General features: G+C 28.8%; 1 protein-coding gene across 2 annotated transcripts; it reads left to right on the forward strand.

Moving 5' to 3' along the window:
• Nucleotides 1–7,827: 7,827 nt before the first annotated feature.
• LOC122269851 (uncharacterized) lies at nucleotides 7,828–18,437 on the forward strand. Of its 2 annotated transcripts, none has more exons than XM_087149450.1 (4): nucleotides 7,828–8,390; nucleotides 11,784–11,928; nucleotides 12,941–13,204; nucleotides 17,589–18,437. In XM_087149450.1, the coding sequence occupies exons 2-3, from the start codon at nucleotides 11,793–11,795 to the stop codon at nucleotides 13,183–13,185; spliced, it is 381 nt and encodes a 126-aa protein (XP_087005576.1). In that variant the 5' UTR covers nucleotides 7,828–8,390; nucleotides 11,784–11,792; the 3' UTR covers nucleotides 13,186–13,204; nucleotides 17,589–18,437. The 2 variants fall into 2 exon arrangements, with proteins under 2 accessions (XP_087005576.1, XP_087005575.1); XM_087149449.1 differs by having other exon boundaries at nucleotides 7,832–8,390; nucleotides 11,778–11,928; nucleotides 17,589–18,436.
• Nucleotides 18,438–19,595: the final 1,158 nt, after the last annotated feature.

Here is a 19,595-nt window from a genome sequence, read left to right on the forward strand (position 1 = left end):
TAATTTATGACCCACTTTTTGTACAATATTTTTTAAAGAGATTGCTTACTTAATTTATATTAATTTGCAACTTATTTAGAAGCAGAAATATATTTTTTACAGGTTATTATAATGGTTAAACAATGCCATCAAAAGTTGAAGATATTTAAGAATATTGCAATCATCCATTCATTATTAAACTGATTTAAGAAATTTTTTATGCTAAGAGAAAAATTCCTTAAAATTTTAATTATTAGTTTCTAATGAAGAGTCAATTAATTTAAAACGACTATTTATCAATATTAAATGTATTTTGCGTTTTATTTTTTCATTATTGCCTTTTGTAAATCTAAAAAAATTATATTAAAGATCCCTTCACTCTATTATATATACTTCAATCGTTGAGGATTTGATATAAAAAAGGAGTCGAAAAAAAATCAAAAATATCATTTGGTTTGCACTAGGAATCTAATATACTAGCATTAGAGGTCAATTCTCCATATAGATAGGTAGGTATGTATGTGCTTTATTAATGTATGTACACTATCATTTGATCAATTTTCATAATCCACTCTCTTTTGTTTAAAAGTTGAACCCACTATTTTTACGTAGGTACTCGAACCTACGTTCCTCTTATTGGAGCTTGAACCCCCTCACATATGATCCCTTTTTATAATCCCCTCTCTTTTTTAAAAAAACCCACTCGAACCCACTCTCTTTTAATCGGTGCTTGTACCCACTATCATTTGATCCATTTTTATAATCCATTCTCTTTTTTTAAAAAAGCTTTATCTCACTATCTTTACATCGGCACTCGAACCCACTCTCCTTTATTCGGTGCTTGTACCCACTATCATTTGATCAATTTTTATAATCCACTCTCTTCTGTTTAAAACTTGAACCCACTATTTTTACATAGGTACTCGAACCTACTCTCCTCTTATTGGTGCGTGAACCCCCTCACATTTGATCCATTTTTATAATCCATTCTCTTTTTTTAAGAAAGCTTTATCTCACTATCTATACATCGGCATTGCTAATTTTACATTACTAAGCAAAGATAATTCTCGAAAAGATAAAACCTGAAAATCTTTTTTCCTCATCTGAAAAATTCCGAGTTTATTCAGTAAATTGTCAATATTGATTGTGAACGTTGACGCGTATCAAATATAACTAACAAAATATTATATCATACTATTATGTAAAATCCGGAAAAGGAAATTACTTTAAAGGGGCCGAGCAACTCGTAAAGATTCCAGCAAACAATGATAATTCTCAAAAAATAATTTAAAATTTAAAAAAAAAAAAAATCACTTTTCTTTTTTTTTTTTTGAAAAAAAATTTCAGTTTTTACATGCCTACCTTCAAAACAGTTATGTTTTAAAGTTAGTAACTATTAACTAGCTCATTTAAGTCCATTCCAGTACTGTAAAATTACATGGAACAGCTTCAAGCGTGTACCGCGCTCCGCAACTTACACTCTTTTAGAGCGCTGTCATCTACAACTGCAAAATCACGCCATACCTTATATGTGTTGACACTATGTGACTTATTTGATACTATTTGACTTATATGTTGATACTCATGCCAGATACCATTTTTTTTCAAACAACAATTTTTTACATGAACTAGTTATTATTATAATGCTTTTTTTCCCTTTTTCCCCATAGGTTATAACTAATTTTACAAGATGAAACTTCTAGCATCACTGCTTGTGCTGTATTTGTGGATCGTTGTCTGTTCTTCACAGTTCGTGCCATCCATGGTACCCGAACCTCCACCCCGTCCTTACAAACCCATTCCCCACAACACGCTCCACGCTCTGTACTTCGATGCTACTAGGCAAGCATACATGTTTCACATCTTTGATGTCCTGAAAGTAATGAGAGCTGAATGGAAGAAAGGATTGGAAAAAGTTCTACTGATGCCACTCGCTATGGGATAAATTGTGCACAAATATTATAGGCTGAACAAAACAATGCCACAAAATTTCAGTTTTGCTAAGACTTCTAATATTTCTTCTTCTTTTTTATCTTGACAATCTGTAGGCCATGAGAAATAATTGATGTTAATTTGCCGGTCTGATTGAGGTGCGTTGAGGGTTAAAAACTTAATTTTTCAAATTATTTTAATACATGGCATACAAAGCACGGAAAAAGCTATAAGCAAGTTATTTTTAAATGGCTGCCATTAATAAATATTTTTGTAATATTTAAACCTTTGTAAAAAAAAATGCACAAAAGTGATTACAAATTAATATTTAAAAATGACTAAACAGAGACATTTTTTGTAAAAATGTTCTTTTGTCTTAACACTCCACACTCCTTAAAAAAGGACATCTAAGCATTTTATAAAATTGAAGTAAAATAATACAAAATTTCATAAATTCAACTATAATTAAAGAAAATTTTAAAATCATCATCCAATTTATCGTTGCGGCAGGGCGCTGTATACGTTAGTGCGAAGAATGTCACCGTTGCAAAATATTTAGATGAATACGTATGAAAGTTACCTTAAACATATGTTTTTTAAATTTTTTTTTATTGCCTATGAGCTGCACAATCAGTCTTCCCGATGAGCAGACCTAGTCTGTTCTCCAGAAGTGGTATCCACTCTTTTAGGACCACCATAATGGGTGAGATACTGTTGGCCATGTTAATTTGGACGTCTAGTTTCTGCCACACTAGATGGCAGCTCCGAGACTCTATTTGGATGCTAAAGTGCACTAGGAATTTAATTTTGCTGGAAATGCCAAGAGCCAATAAGGCACTCCAGGGATCTTTTACATGTCGCATACTAATACAACATGACCGCTGAGGATTTTCTGCATCCCGAAAATCCGGTGTCTGGGCCGGGGATCGAACCCGCAGTCTTGGGGGCGCAGAAGGCCGACGACAAACCAACTGCGCCACCCAGCCACCATTAAAAATATGTTATTGACTTTATAATTACTTTATAATCCAAACTTTTTCGAGAAGTTATGAGAATAAAATTGCTGTGACAAATTTATACCGAAATGAAAACTGTCAGAGTTGTTTAACTTTCATCAAAGCCTTGAAACAGCTTTCAAATTTGCAGATTCTTATTGTACAAAAGCAGGTCTTTTGTATTATATATATTTTAAATAACTTAACGCGTTTTCTTATGATGTTCGTTCCTCTGTTACCGCTAATGCTCAAAAGCCGGTATTATGCACATTACCTAACTGATCTGATAATGTACTAGTGTTCCCTTAAAGTGCAGAATCAAACGTTTCTGCACTTTACCTGGGTAATTTGAGCATCATTTAAGTTCAAAACTTTGTTTTACTCAGTTTACGGCAGTTGTAGTTTACGATGTTTTTCTCCTATTTAATTAAAGATGGTTATTGTGAAAAGAAAATGTAAATACTTCAATTTTACCTTAATTGTGTTATCATCCTTCTTTTATGTGTTTTAAATAAAGTTTTTTTAATACATATTTATATGAGTTGCTTTCTGCAAAACACTCCAATAAAAGCTAAACTTTCGAATTCCAAATGAAATATAGTTTTTATTATTTATTTCTAACATTTTTATTTAAACATTAACAATATTACAGTAATCGACAGCAAAAATTCGTTTGCACTTGCACTGTATTGCTGAGATCTCTAGCAATGTTACGAGAAAAGTTATATTTAATCATTTTTAAGGTATTTTGAGAAGTTGCAGTCAAAATTTTCAAAAGTTTTATTATTATGTTGATATTTTACAAAGGTAACAATTTTGTTTAATAATAAATAAAATAAAAATTCAAGCATAAAAATCATATTTATCACCAAGAGAGTCAAATGACAAGGAATTCCCGTTTAAGTATCAAAGAAATGGTATACAATTAATATTTTGTTCGATGAGCAGTAAAAAATGAAAAAAAAAATTTTATTAATAATAATACTAATAGATTAAAAATAAATAACCATACATAAAATACAGAAAGTGGTTACACAAAGGGAAATTTACAGTATACTTATTTTTTACAGTATAGAAGTCTGAGGCGTAGGTAATAGCTCGCTTATTTAACGTGAAAAAATATATCAATACCGTTGATATTAATTTACATAAACTCAAGTTTAATAGCTGAATATTTTTCAAAGTCTATAAGGAAATAGGTAAAATATTAATAAAAAATTAAAATAGGAAAAAAAAATATATAAGAAAAATACAAAAAAAGCATATAAAATTTCTTTTGATTGGCGAAAATTGATTTCGCTGTTTGGTTCCATTCTCACCATCAGATAATTTAAAAATCGTATATTTGTTCTACAACAGATAAATTTACAAGCTAGAAGCCAGAGGGCCGGGATAGCCTGGTCGGTAGGGTGCTGAGCCCATGTCCAAGAGTTCGTGGGTTCGATCCCCGCCGGCAGAAGACTCCCCGTGTAGTAAATGGTGACTGATGCACGTTAAATCTGACGAATCGCTAAGTCCTCCATGTTCCCATAGCAAATCAAAACCTCTGGGGGTACTAATCCAGGAGTTTCCTTGTCTTCTGGATTGGTTCAAAATTACAAGGCTACGGAGTTGAACATTAGTGGTCGTAAACCCATAAAATTGGGTCGGCTGTTCAACGACGGTTATAAAAAAAGGTTAGAAGCCAGAGCCTTGGGGGATCAGAGGATAGAGCGTTCGCCTTCCATTGAGGTGACGGGGTTCGAATCCCAGTGATGGTTGATCGATACGAATTCCTCACCCTGCTCGCACTGACCACAGTGCTGACGTGAAATATCCGAAGTAATAGACGGATAATGGGTTAGAGTCCCCTTGCCATCAGACTAACCGTGGTAGATTTTCGTGGTTTTCCCCTCCATGTATCGCAAATGTTGGTTAGTTCCATCAAACAAAGTCCTCCACTAAGGTAAATTTCTCCAAATATTTAATCCAGGAGTTCTCATGTCTTCTGGATTGGGTTCAAAACTACAAGGCTGAACACTAGTGGTCGTAAGCTCAAAAATTGGGACTGTTCAAGGACTGCTATAAAATGAAAAAGCTAGAAGCCACATATTCAGCATAGCTTTTTATTTTGCATGAAATTTTTTTTTTTAAAGAACTTAATCTTTATAAGGGCAGACATCTCTAAAACTGCAGATAACAAAAATGAAAACGCTCGCTTTTAATACAAAATACACTTCTTCACTTCTAGAACAATATAAATGTTACTTTTTAAATTTAATGTAAAACTGCTTTTAAAAATTAACCCTGATTAATCATAATGATACTAGTTTAAGGAATAAAATAACCATATTTCATACTTTACCGATCAATAGTAGTGGTTCTCAAAAAATGTTCTATGGAGCAACAAGGTTCTGTAGAAAAGTCAGAGAAGCTCCAAGACTGAGGATATTTTTCCCTCCAATCATGATTTTTGACACCTACAGCTAAGGTGGTCTCTAACCAATTATCTATAATTTATTTATTAGTTTGGTTATTTTAATGAAATAATTTTTTTAAAAAAATAACGAGGAAAAAAGAAAGGAAATTAAATTTTTTTTTTTTTTCAAATTCACCATACATTGAAAAAATACAAAAAAGGAGATTGCATTTACGAATAACTATATCGGTATTTTCATTAAAATTTTATATTCTAAACAAACTAACCAAATTACAAAAATAAATACAAGAAAAAACAACAATTAATGTACGAATAAGTACAAGAATAAATAAAAGAATAATAGCAGAATAGAAATACAAGAATAAAAAATCTTTCCCAAGCAAAAGAACTCACTTTCTCACAGTTCATAAAATTTAGTTTTCAAAAACCATAATTCAGACAATTTCCCATAAGTAAATTTTTTTTTCAACTTTAATTTATACCTATGCAAAAACAAATTCAGAATTAAACAAGGAGCCACTCCATTTTTTTAATTAAAGGAATATTTTATTTACGTTATAATATTATAAAATAAATAAAAATATATTTTTGTTAAATATACCTTTGAATATTGACCACGCTCGGGGTTCGAACCCCGGACCCTCGGGACCAGCAGTTTGTAGCATCACATGACTTATCCCTACCGGTCACATTTGGCCATCTGACTTGTAACAAGCTTTATAAGTAATTTATGCGGGTTCACCAATGGAACCATATTGTGCCACATTATGCGACTCTTAATTTGTCTATAGTTATTTTCTATGGTATAATAGTATAGTATATTATAACATGATATATATGACCAAGTTTGGAAATTCTAGGTTAATATTAAGGAAAGCTATGGGGCCATACTACCATAGCAAGCCGCAAAATCATAGAATAATTAGGGGCCGCATAATGGGGTATAATGAGGTCCGACTGTGCAATCTATGCAAATGACTTAAAAAGTTTGAATTGCGTTATGTAGACAAATGGTCATAGTTAGTCCGTGATATGATTTAAAGCGGCTTACTATTCCCGTTTTCTGTGGTTCAACTCCCGGTGCTGTCAGAAGTCAGCTTTATTATACAGCACATTTTTATTTTTATTTTACCGAATGGTCATCTTAAAAAAATATGCCTTTATTTAATGAATTTTTTAAATTTTAAATGAGTCTATAATGAAAGTGTGCGAAATTCGAAAAATTTTGCTTATGTTTTGAGTATATATAATGCCCATATCGTCCTTAATAATAACCTATAATTTTGAAACTTGGCCAGATACATTATATGGATTATATATACCACTATACCAAGCTGCAAAATTATAAACAAATTATAAAAATTGCTTCTCACTATGGCTATCTGTCCATAGTGCGAGGGGTGGTTCGAAATTTCAAACCGCTAGTCCCGTAGTCCGTGTTTCGAATCCTGATTCTATCGAATTTCATTTCATTTATAGTGGAGAAATTTTTTTTATTTTGCAACATGGTTATCTTTATAAAACATTCCTATATTTATTTTTTTAAAATACGTTTATAATGAAAGGTTAAGAAATAAGAAAAATTTTGCTCTTGTTCTGAATATATATAATGCCCTATATCTGCCCATAATATTAACCTATAAATTTGGAGCTTGATCAGATATAATATATAGATTATGTATACCAACATACCAAGCTGTAAAATTTTAGACAAATTACGGGCCGCACCAGGTGTGTAATATGATTCTACTGTGCAACCTCTGTAAAACCCGGAAATGAATTAAAAAGCTTGAATTACGTCGAACAGCCAGATTGCCATAGTCCGTGATGTGGTTCGAAGAGCCAAACTGTGGTCAGTGGTTCGAATCCCGGTGCGGTCTTTATTTAATTATGATATTTTGATTACAGAACAATTTCTTAAAATTTTTTTTTGTTATTTTTCAGTATGGTAATTTCAACTTATACCTAGGGTAAAAACAAATTCAGAATTAAATTAGGAGACATTCCAATTCTGTGAATTCGATTGCCTGAAAGATTTATTTCTCCCCATTAAATATTTCGAAATTAGTTTGTAGTAGGTACTTTTCATTTTTGGTTTATATACATATTGCTTCTAATAAACTTTATTTATAAAATTAGGTTTTTCGCTAAAAGAAACTCGATCTTTAAGGTTCAATTGCTGAAGAAAATTGGGATTCTTTGTTCTAGAGAACAATAGGTAATGTTTGAAATATTTAATCATTGTATACTTTACCGACCACGTTATGACATATTATAGAATGCCGGATTTTAAACTTTGTCTTTAACTTACGCAATTTGCGTCTTTTTTAGAATTACGCAACTTTTTTTTTTGAGACATAGTCAGCTGGGACACAGTCACGTGGTTTCAGAAAGTTTGATGTTCACTATCAGTGGAGTATGAATGTTCATTCTTGTTCTATTCCTTTCTTTAAGATGTTAATAAATTCACTCAACGGAAATGTTTTCCATTAGAAACACATTTGACTTAATTATGAATAGCGTTTTTCCTTAGACCAATTAGAACACTTCAAGAATTTGAAACCTTCATTCAAATTAAGGAACTGAACTCAAATAATGAGAATTTTACGACTCGATTCTTAAAAAACTAGTTCACATTATTTCCGTTACTCCCACACTCAAAATATTTTTATAGGAGCAACATTCAATCTATTGCTTCAAAAATAACTGGACATAAATACATTTAACGATCTTTTCCAAAACAATTACGTAAGAATTTTTTTCCACATGAACTCAACACTGTCATGGCGTAATGGCTACCGACATTTTCCTCGCCCAGAACTTTTCAAAGATGTCACATTTCGTTACCCATGCTGATATTGTTGATTCTGGGGGGCTTTTTGACATTCGATCCAGACCAGTGAATTCGATATAATGAAAAAAGCACCCACGCTGCTACGGAAGTTCAGGCTCTAGACACCAAAGGGTGCCAATGAATTCCTGGTATTTAAACCAAAGGTCAACAAAATCTGCACGCAAATTTTTGTTGTCATCAATTGATGCTTCAAATTTCAACTCCGAAATAAGTAAGTACAGTGAATCTTTACTTCATGTCATTGTTCCACTAATGTCTTTTGTCATTTTTTTCACCCGACTTTTTGCATTTTAAAAATTTTAATCGTTTGGTTAAGTTTTTTTGTAAGAAAATCTTTTGAATAATAAATATTATAAATTTTAATCGTTTGGTTAAGTATTTTTTGTAAGAAAATCTTTTGAATAATAAATATTATAAATTTTAATCGTTTGGTTAAGTTTTTTTGTTAGAAAATCTTTTGAATAATAAATATTATAAATTTTAATCGTTTGGTTAAGTTTTTTTTGTAAGAGAATCGTTTGAATAATAATAAATGAGAAATAAATGGATGATGTTGGAATGTATGTGCATCATGATCACGATGGATCATTATTAACTTCCATTTTATTAACTGAAGTACAATATTTATTTAATATTTAAGGATTACGTAAACTTTGCATGATAAAAAATTTATTAAACACACCAATTTTTACTTAGAATTTCAAGCGTAATCTGGGCGTAAGCGTAAGCGTTCTAGACAAAGATGCTTCGTAAGTTTAGTATTAATAAAAATTCGCAAATTTAAATTTTGAAAGAAAAATCTTGTAAATAATGTCGACTCTGTTTGACATTTAAGAGGAAAAAATCTCCTAAATTCGATAGTTAATTCTATTTGATTTAAGGTGAAAACTTAAATAATTTAAATTATTTAGTCGAGTAAATAAATAAATGCAACTAATTGTAGTAACTGACATTGCATGATAAAAAAAAATATTAAAAAGTTTTTGCTTTATTTACCAAATTTAGAACATTCATAATATATTCTTAGATTTTTTTTCTCAAACATAATTTTTTTGCAAACAAACGTTGCCATTTATAAATGCCAATCGATTAGTTTAAAATACGTAAATAAGTATATGGAAAAATAGATATAACATGTTTTAGAACTGCATATAGTATGCGATAGAAAAAATTGTATATTTGTATTAATTGTTTTTATAACTCATTCAGAATGTTATTTAGACTATATATTATAAATATGATTATAACAACGAAGAAGTTTTGTTTTCTGGAAAGTAGTTCTAAGAGAAATATTTTAAATGTCATGTTACTGACAGCAATATTTTCAGTTCCCTATCAACTAATGTCTAAAATAATATCGTTTTTTTTTATTGAAAATATCCATTTGATAATGGAAAATATCGGCTCCGTATAAACATAATAAATTTTAAAGTGAAAATATTTGTTTCATAATGAAAAGTATTTCTTTTTTTCAGAAATTTTTTATCAACTAATGTCTAAAATAATATCGGGTTTTTTTTATTGAAAATATCCATTTGATAGTGGGAAATATCGGTTCCGTATAAACATAATAAATTTTAAAGTGAAAATATCTGTTTTATAATGAAAAGTATTTCTTTTTTTCAGAAATTTTTTAATTTTCTTTGAGAAAATGCGTTTAAAGATAGTTAGGTTTGTAGTTAAATATAATTGTGGAAAACATCTATTTCATATTGAAATAATCTGCTTCAGAGTGGAAAGTAATTAATACAAGTGATACCATTTTTTCTTCAGGAAATCACCTTTTTTATGCCAATGCTATATACAATAGCATTCCTTGTAAATATATTTATTGAAATCTGATTAGTTTTATTATTTATTCATTGCTACTTAAATTAAACTCAGTACTTTCGAGGACGGGAGCAGTATAGGAAGTACCAAACCATGACTGAGGGAAATTGCTTCAAATAAACGAGTATAATATACCCAGAGGCACTAATAAACAAAATTATTGTAAATACGTATATTATTACCCCCCCCCCCTATTACTATACTAATTTGAAAATATGAAGTTAAAAGTGTTAAGAAAACAAGGAAAAAAATATTTTTAAAGAGAAAAAGAAAAATTAACATGTTTATAAAAAATTTACAAAAATTAAGAAATTTCGAAATTTTTTTAAAAAATTAAAAAAAAAAAGTAAATAAATTCAAAAAGACAGAAAAATTTATTTTTTTTCTTAATTTTCTTTGCTAATCTCTCTTTTTTTTTCTTTATTCTTTTTCGTCTCTTTATTGTGTTTTATATATATATATATATATATATATATATATATATATATATATATATATATATATATATATATATATATATATATATATATATATATATATATATATATATATATATATATATATATATATATATATATAAGCTCTTTAAAAAGCTTTTATTAAAAACATTTGGAATTATTTAAATTTCTTTTGTGGTTTATTTCTTCACCTCACCCACATAAATAATTTAACAGATTTTTATAGCAGTTTATTCCTCGTTTAAATATTAATCAGCAACACTTAAAGTTCGTATTTTTTAACTTTATTTTCGAGATCGATTATAAAAATTAAGTGTGGTAATTAAGGAACACATAGCATAGCAGCCAGAGAAATAGAAAAGCGGAAAATCATGCGCATAACAATTGGACATATTTCAAAATGCACCTTTCACAAATGGACATAGCTCAAAATGTGAGTCTAAGAAAATTGAATAAGGTCAAAGTATGTGTTTAAAAATATTAATGTAACTCGAAATGTTTTCAATGGAGGTAGCTAAAAACGTTACTAAGTAACATTTAACAAGCGTATCTCCAGATGTCAAATCGTCATTTGGACGGACTTAAAAAAGCGCGTTTTAAAAAAAAGGACGTAGCTCAAAATGCGTAATTAAGAAAATGGATATAGCTCACTATACGTATTTAAGATAACGGGCATAATTCCTGTTTTTAAACTTCTAGCTATGTTAACTTTTCAACATGCATTTGAAGCTACGTCCCTTTTCTAAAACAAAGCATTTTAAACTATGCCTATTTTTTTTAAAGAAGAATATGCTTTTTCAAGATATGATCATTTTTAAAAAAACACATTTCAAGCAATTTTCATTTTTTAACAGAAGCCTTTCAAGCTATGTCCTTTTTCTAGAATAAGCACTTTTAGTTATTTTAACTTTTAAACATGCATTTGAAGCTATGTCCCTTTTCTAAAACAAAGCATTTCAAGCTATGCCTAATTTTTTTTTTAAAAAAAATGCTTTTTCGAAATATGATCATTTTCTAAAAAATCATTTCACGCCACGTTTATTTTTTAAAAGAAGCATTTCAAACTACGTTCAAAAATAAAACAGAAAGTTCACCAACGTTATGTTAGCTGTGTTAGAGCTACAAACGAAAGAAAGTCCAGCAATAAAAAGGAAAATTTAAATATATATCTTCTAATTTCACTCAATTTTTAAGAACATAAATTTTTAGACATATGTTCTTAAATAACCAAAAAAAAAAAGTGATGTTCTTTTGAATAAAAAATTGTGGTACTGTATGGTTATTGTAAAATGAAATTTAAACAATTTTAGTTTTAGGTTAGAAGAATGCCCGTCTACAGCAAACTGTATATATTAGTGATAATTCTAAGAACGTCTATGGCTCAAGAAGTTCAGGAACGAACATTTGATCTTCACAATTCACGAAGCATTGGACTAGAAGAAATAGTTCTGTTTTTAATTGGTGAGAATCAACCTATGTGTCTAAAATATTATCTATATCACTATTAAACAACATTTAAGATCACTATTGTATAAACAAAATAATAATTTATAGTATATCTCTGAAAGGACCTTCCTTGGCGCCACGATGCATGCTTTGGGAACCAACAGACACAGGTTCAAATCTTGTAAATTTAGCTGATTTTGATCTTGAATCGTACTATAGTAAAAGGCTACTTTTACCATGGTAACGAAAGATGATTTCTAAACTTAACAGATAATTTTCTATTGCAAAAAAAGGTCAAAATCAACTATTTTCAAATAGTTACCTGCATTGTAAATTTTTATAGGGATGGTATTCAAGTTTTCGCTGCTTTCCTTTTTTTTTAAATTTTTTAAAAGTTTTAAGTATGGACGAGATAAACTAGTAAAGTGTTTGTCTATACTAGTTCCCTGCGAATTTGGTTGGCTTTATCGATTTTCATCGAGCGGGACTGTTAGAACAAGGTTAATTTCTGATTCCAAAATTTCCAATTTTAAACTTTTCGTACAAATCACGAGCGGTTTCTTTATTTATGGCGCTCTTTCCATACACAGCACAAACGTCACGAGTAGCTTTAATGGTTTTAGAACCATGATTAAAGGCAAGAAGGAGGAGTCGAAAAATTTCCATTTTTCTCTACTTGACATTCCATTATGATTATTCAAAAACTAACAAAAATTAAGTCGGAAAAAAACATAAATTCCAGTGGAATAAAACATTCTCTTTCTAATGATCTAAAGCATAATGCGAAAAACATTTAATGATCTGTGGAATGTTAAAACTTTGCCAATTCGATATTTAAAGCATAATGACAGAAACCTGCTAAGATACTAAATCTGTTATTCCTTAAAAATAATTGTTTAGATCCAACTATACATCTGTAAAAATAAGATCAAATATAGTTAGTTATTCCATCTTTTTTTTATCAATCATGCATATATGATGTACATGTATATACATATATGTATTTATTCATTTATTTTTCAATTAGGTTTAGGCTTAGCGTCTTCCATAGCTATGTCGATCGTGATGGGACCTATCTTCGCCATTTTCTATTCGTCTATTAATGGTCTTCCATTTGGTGGTATCAATGGCGGAAATCAAATTCCCACCGTTCAAAATGGTTCTAGAAAAATCGGAAACTTCACGAATTTCGAAAGTTATCTTAAAAAGAAACTGCAAGTTGGACTTAAACTGCTGGATGAAGCTCTTAAGAAATACAGTACTAATAGTTGACCTTAACATTTCTAAAAAGGTAAGTGTATGACGAAAATTATCTTTTAAAATGAAAAAAAAAAAGGCATTTTTTTTATTCATGAATCTTAAGTAAATTCACTAACTGAAAAATCGGAATGAAATTAAAAATATTTGTATTATGTAAAAAGGCAACTGGATAAAACTGTGAATCACACATACGACAAAATTGCGAATTGGTTAAAACCGAAGAAGTTACAAAATTGAATTTAAAGAAAAGTCACGTCTTGTTCAAGAAAATCATGAATTGCAATTACCAGAAAATATTAAAAGAAAGCATTGCAAAACTGCTAATAAATCAATACCGTCAATTGGAATTAGCAAAAAAAGTTTTGAGTTGTAATATCCACACGTTTTTTAAAGTATTCAAATTTAAATGAAACTGTTAAAAATTTAAAATAAATTGGTTTCTTCGTCTTAGAGTTAAAGAATAAAAATAGTTTTATAATTAAGTGAAAAAAGATTTTGATTTACTTAAATTGTTCCAGAAATGCAACGTAATAAATAAAGTAAAGCTAACATTAAGAGACTCAAACCGCTCCCTTGAGTAAATTACTTTGACCACATATCCCTTTTTTTAAGCGTGAAAAATTCGAATCTGTCAAAGTACGTGACTCTGAAAGTACGATTTCGTGTTCGATTTCGTACCTTAAAATATCCTATGCACTATTTAAAATGCATAATTTTCTTCTCGAAAATAATAAACTCACTAATCTAAACTAGTGAACTTACTTCTCGAACCATTGGGGTTGCATCTTAGAATACGAAAATTAGATTATTCGACCAAAAGTCATTCCATTTTTTTCACGTTTTTTTTAACGCAGAACATCGCAGTATATACGAAAATGCAAGCGCAAATAAAACATTTCAAAATATGCTCTAAAATTTTGTTACTCGTAACAAGTCGTAAGACAGCTAGTAAGACTTGAGGCCTAAAAAATCTTCGACCGCAGTACCTGTATACTGCCGTGAACATTAAAAAACAAACGTTAAGTGCTTTAAGACAGATTTCGAGAAAAGTGGCTTGACAATTATTTTCTTTCTATTGCTAATGCTAAAATATAATATCAAAAAATTTAAAAAGCAAAATTTTTTTTCGAACAAATTATTATAATTTTTTTTTTTGCAATAGAAAATGCCTTTACATACAAAAATGCCAAATAAATAGAAATCTCAATTTTGAATTTTTCGTCGCTTACGTTGTTTGTTTCTATTGCACTGTAGTATTAGGGAACTATAATATTATATCAGTTACCTAACAACACAATACATATTACCTATTACAATTGAAATATTAGCAGTAATTACAACCATTAATTAAACATCACTAGGGTCAATAATAGTTGGGCGAAACTTTTCGATCTCCCAGAAACAAATAAGCACCAAAATTTAGATACACAGAAGCACCAAACAAATAAGCACCAAATTATTATAATTTTTTTTTTGCAATAGAAAATGCCTTTACATGCAAAAATGCCAAATAAATAGAAATCTCAATTTTGAATTTTTCGTCGCTTACGTTGTTTGTTTCTATTGCACTGTAGTATTAGGGAACTATAATATTATATCAGTTACCTAACAACACAACACATATTACCTATTACAACTGAAATATTAGCAGTAATTACAACCATTAATTAAACATCACTAGGGTCACTAATAGTTCGGTGAAACTTTTCGATCTCCCAGAAACAAATAAGCACCAAAATTTGTACTATTATTAAAATGTTTTTAGGAACGTACTGTATATACCTCGATTTATTAATAGAGACATAGATATACAATATTCTTTGGTCTTCCAAAAACAAATAAGAGCCAAAATTTTTACTGTATATGCCTCGACTTATTAATAGATTTAGAAGCAACTATAGCTGTCAGTAAAAAGGCATCGTTGACAATTCAACTATTAATTTTAATTTGATCATTAGTTAATGAATTATAAGGGAAAAAAAAGCATTTCTTGAATATTGTTTGTGTTTTAATGCATTAAATCTAGACAAAGATACACAATACATTCTCTGTAGTTCCAAAAGATGTGCTGCCCGCAGGATGCCTTGAAAAAAGGGAACACCATGTTCATAGGTGTAGTTTTGATTGTAGAATGTACTTTTCTTAACTTCACAGCAGGAAAACTTGCCACTTGGCGGTATCCGAAAAGCTACTTGCTGTGAGTGAATTATCGGTCCAGTTCCTAATTACAAATTGTTCCCTGTCATCGAATGATTTCAAAGAAAGACCTTTTTGTTCCAAATAAACTGAAGTAGTTTGAGTCAAGGTTGGTTGAATTAAGAGAAGAGTATGCAGCTGAGATCGTAAATTCTGTAAAAGGATTGTTAGAACTTTGAATTATCAAATTTGCCTAGCTTTAAAATCTACTGTACATGCAAATGGATGAAGTAACAGGATTATGCATGCGTGCAAAATTTTGTATGCGGGATTATGTTTTTTTTTTCTTCTCAAGGTCAGTCCAAACATAAAATAAAAATGATTGACAAAGTAAAATAATTAAATTTGTACACGTTACTGTGCAAAATCGAAACAATTTGTTGATTTTGGCACGATCACTTTGGCGAATGTTTATAAATAATTTTGTTCAAGCTTCGTTATTCCTCTTTTCCATCAGAAAATTTCACATTTTACATGCATTTATGATAAATGTTGAATGTAATTTTTTTTCAAATATCAATATGAATATTTCTCATTTATGCAGACAATGTCAATGTTCCGCAAGAACTTATGGGAAGATTGTAAGAGGTAAATAATATAAAGGAACCTTTTTTTTCCCATCCAATATCGAATGCTGACATTTTGAGGTCTGGGAGCGAAATAATGACACTTTTGTCTGAACTCCGAATGTTTAACATCTGAATATTGAATATTCACTCAAGTAACTATATGAATGTCCACTTTCACTGGAAACAATTTGCATTTACCGAGTTTCTCGATAACATATGAATACAAAACACTGTATTATATAAATGAATGTAATTCAGTTGATAGTTAAATTAAATGGTGATATCTCAATGTTATTTTAGGTCTAAATATTTGTTCAAGAATTACACTATGTTGTTCAGTGGACAAAGTTTTCTTACTTTAAAAGAAAGCGTGAAACGCTTGACGGGATTAGTTGACAAAAAATTACATTCATTGATAAACGTATAAAGTATTTCTCACAAAAGTTTTAGAATTAGAAAGTTTAGAAAGTTTCAGAATTAGAAAAAAAAGTTCAAATTTGTCCAAGGTCCAATGCTATGCTGTCTCCTTAATTAAAATTTATGTTCAAAGTTAAAGTTTCGAGGAAAAACAGAGATTTAATTTTATTCACCTACAATCTGAAGATAAAAAAAAAAGTTTAAAATTTTTCTTTTTCAGGCATAATTTTTTTAAAACAAATTCCCTATGGTATGTTCGTTAAACGTAAGTTAAATAATTTTTATTAGTTTTGTTTGATTAAGAAACATTACATTTATTCATTTAAATAAAAGAAAATTCAATGAGTTCGTTTTCAAAATTTGTTAGGAAAGGTTTCCAAATTTAAAACAACTTTCAAAATACTGAAAACAAAAAACTTTTTCTTTAATATATTATAATTTATTCAAAAAAGGTTTAAAAGAAATTTTAAAATAATTAGAAAACTATTTTATAATTGATTCCTTTATAAAATCGTTTGGAAAAATTAGTAGCGTTTATACATTAATTAATATTTGTATTTCAAAAAACAATACATTTATTAGGAAAACATATTCACTATAAGGTAATAGTTTAAATAATAAGTTAATAAAAGTAAGTTAATAAAAAATGAAAATGTATTTTGGCATATTTATTACAGAAAGTAGAATGCAAGTATTCAACAAATGGTAAACTATGATTGAAAATTGCAATTCAAAGAAAATAACTTTAAATTGTTGCAACATTTAATTATTAAATCGTAAACTGTTTACTTATAGGAGTATTATTAAAACATTAGTACATTTTGTACAAAATATTTTAAAATGACTTTAAATAGGTTTGCAAATTATTAATAGGTATACATAAGAGTTAGGACATCAAAAAATATTTTTTACTTGTCTAGTTCCATTAAGAATAAAATAAAGAGCTTGGAAAATAAGAATCTGTTTTGAGCAAACGATTTATAACTGACTCAATTTCTGAAAGGTTCTGCTTCGAAATTTTGTTTTCGGTTTAAATATGTCGTACAAAATTTTTTTTTGATCTACAATATTATAGGATTTGTAAAAGGTAAATTATACTAATCGGAATATATATTTATAAATGTAGATTTTTCATTTACTTTATGATAGGATAATCTGGTTAGGTACTGCTTTATATTTTGATAACTATTATTAAAATACAACATATACATTACCTATCTTTGTTTTTTTCAGATATCAGAGGCCAAAGTTAGAAGAAAGTAAGCGCTGAATTTTAGAATTTCATTTTTAGAACAACTAAATTATTCCACCAAAAAAGTTCACTGTTATGTAAAATATTAACTAGATTACAAAACGTAATACACATAAGTATTTATTGAACATGCATTTTTGATAAATATTTATAAAACTTTTAAAGGCTTCTTATATGCTATAAAAGGAATTGAATTCATTTATGGTGCTTGTAATAAAAACATATTTTCAAGGTATATTTAACATATATTTCTTGTTGTATAGTCTGTCTCTAAAGTGATTAGACTTATTTTTCTCGTTGTATAGCCTGTCTCTAAACTGATTAAACGTATTTTTTTTGTTGTATAGTCTATCTCTAAAGTGATTAGACTTATTTTTCTCGTTGTATAGTCTGCCTCTAAACTGATTAAACATATTTTTCTCGTTGTATAGCCTGTCTCTCTACAGAATTCCTTCGCCAGAGTCTGCGGTTGTCTGTTGCTATGGAAACAAGAAAGAGCGCAGTTTAGAACGGGGATCTTTTGATACTTTTTTAACCATAGTCACCGAGAGTGCTTTAGACGAATGGCGAGGGGAGTTTTTTAGATAGACATACTCTAGAAATTCTTCACTCAAATAGTTATATATCTGTATTTATTTATTTATGGTTGTCATATTGTTTTGCTTTGAAGAATAGGAAAAAAAAACGTACAAAACTTTTTTGTCTTAAATGCAATAAAAATGAAAAGAAACTGTAATTTTCTTTTTATATTGCATTGTTTGCACATGCAAAAAGTATTTAAGTTGAGCATGTTTATAATAAATAATTTATATTAATTCATAAATAAAAACTTTTAAAATTATGTACGGAGAAAAGTTTTTGAGTTTTTTTTAGCCACCTACTAGTAGTATTTAAAATATTTCCTCATGTTAAAAAGTCACATTTTTATGATAATTCAATTTTTTTATTAATTATAAATCTGAAACTTTTTATTTGCAGATCAAATTGTGTGTCATTGAATAATTAAATTTTTTTAAAATTGAATTAATATTTTGAAAATAATTTTTACACTGAAAATCTCGTTGCAATATTTTAAAAGATGCAAGCTATTAAAAAAAAAAAGAGTAAGAGATTTTCTTTAATTATTAATTTTTTTTTAAATTATTAATTATTAATTTTACGGATGATACATCAAAGTGCCGGTTTTTTAGGCAGTAATTTGACCCGAATTTTTTTTTCTCGAAATCATCAAATATTGGGCAACATTTGTCACTTTAACAATAATATTTTAAGCATTTTTTTCAGTTTATATGTCTTAAGAGCAGTGAGAAATATAATTCGACTTTGTCTTAGTAAAGAATATAATTAGATCTAACCTTGTTGGTCAGAGTTTTTATTTACAATAAAGTATTTTAAAAAACTCATTTCAAGTAAGATTTAATGGCATATAAATATCCTATCATTTAATTCCAAAGGAGAATTGTGAATCAACGCTCAATGAAAATACCCTGGAATGAATAAAAAAGGCTAAGAATTAAAAATTATAAAAATTATTGCGTAATAATTAAAAATAACTAAGAAAAGTTAACTAAATTTTTAATGGAATTTCTTTAAATATTTTTATTGCAGTAACGAGTTTACTTTTTTCTTAGACACAAATTCTTGATCTAAAATAGAATTTCCTGCCATTATTTGAAGCTCGAATCACAGAACAATTAAGAAACAGCTAAATTAAGAAGTTTATTAATATCAAACCGACTGCAAGCGTTTAAAATATCTGTGTCACAGCTTACGTGGAATATATTTTTAAACAATTTCCAAAAAATGCATATTCTATTCACCTTTAGGACAATGCTACGCCCCTGACCTTGACATGCTGTGAACTTGTCTTACCCGTGTAACGCAAATATTTTATTCTTTTTTTCTTCCTTTATGTTATTCTTTGAAGAATCTTTTTCAGTCTTCTTCCCAGAGCCATTTTGAGTTTGTTTAACGACAATTGGATGTCA

This window comes from Parasteatoda tepidariorum, chromosome 8 (assembly GCF_982258835.1).
Source record: "Parasteatoda tepidariorum strain Cologne lab strain chromosome 8, Ptep-v5.0, whole genome shotgun sequence".
NCBI classification, from domain to species: Eukaryota; Metazoa; Arthropoda; class Arachnida; order Araneae; family Theridiidae; genus Parasteatoda; species Parasteatoda tepidariorum.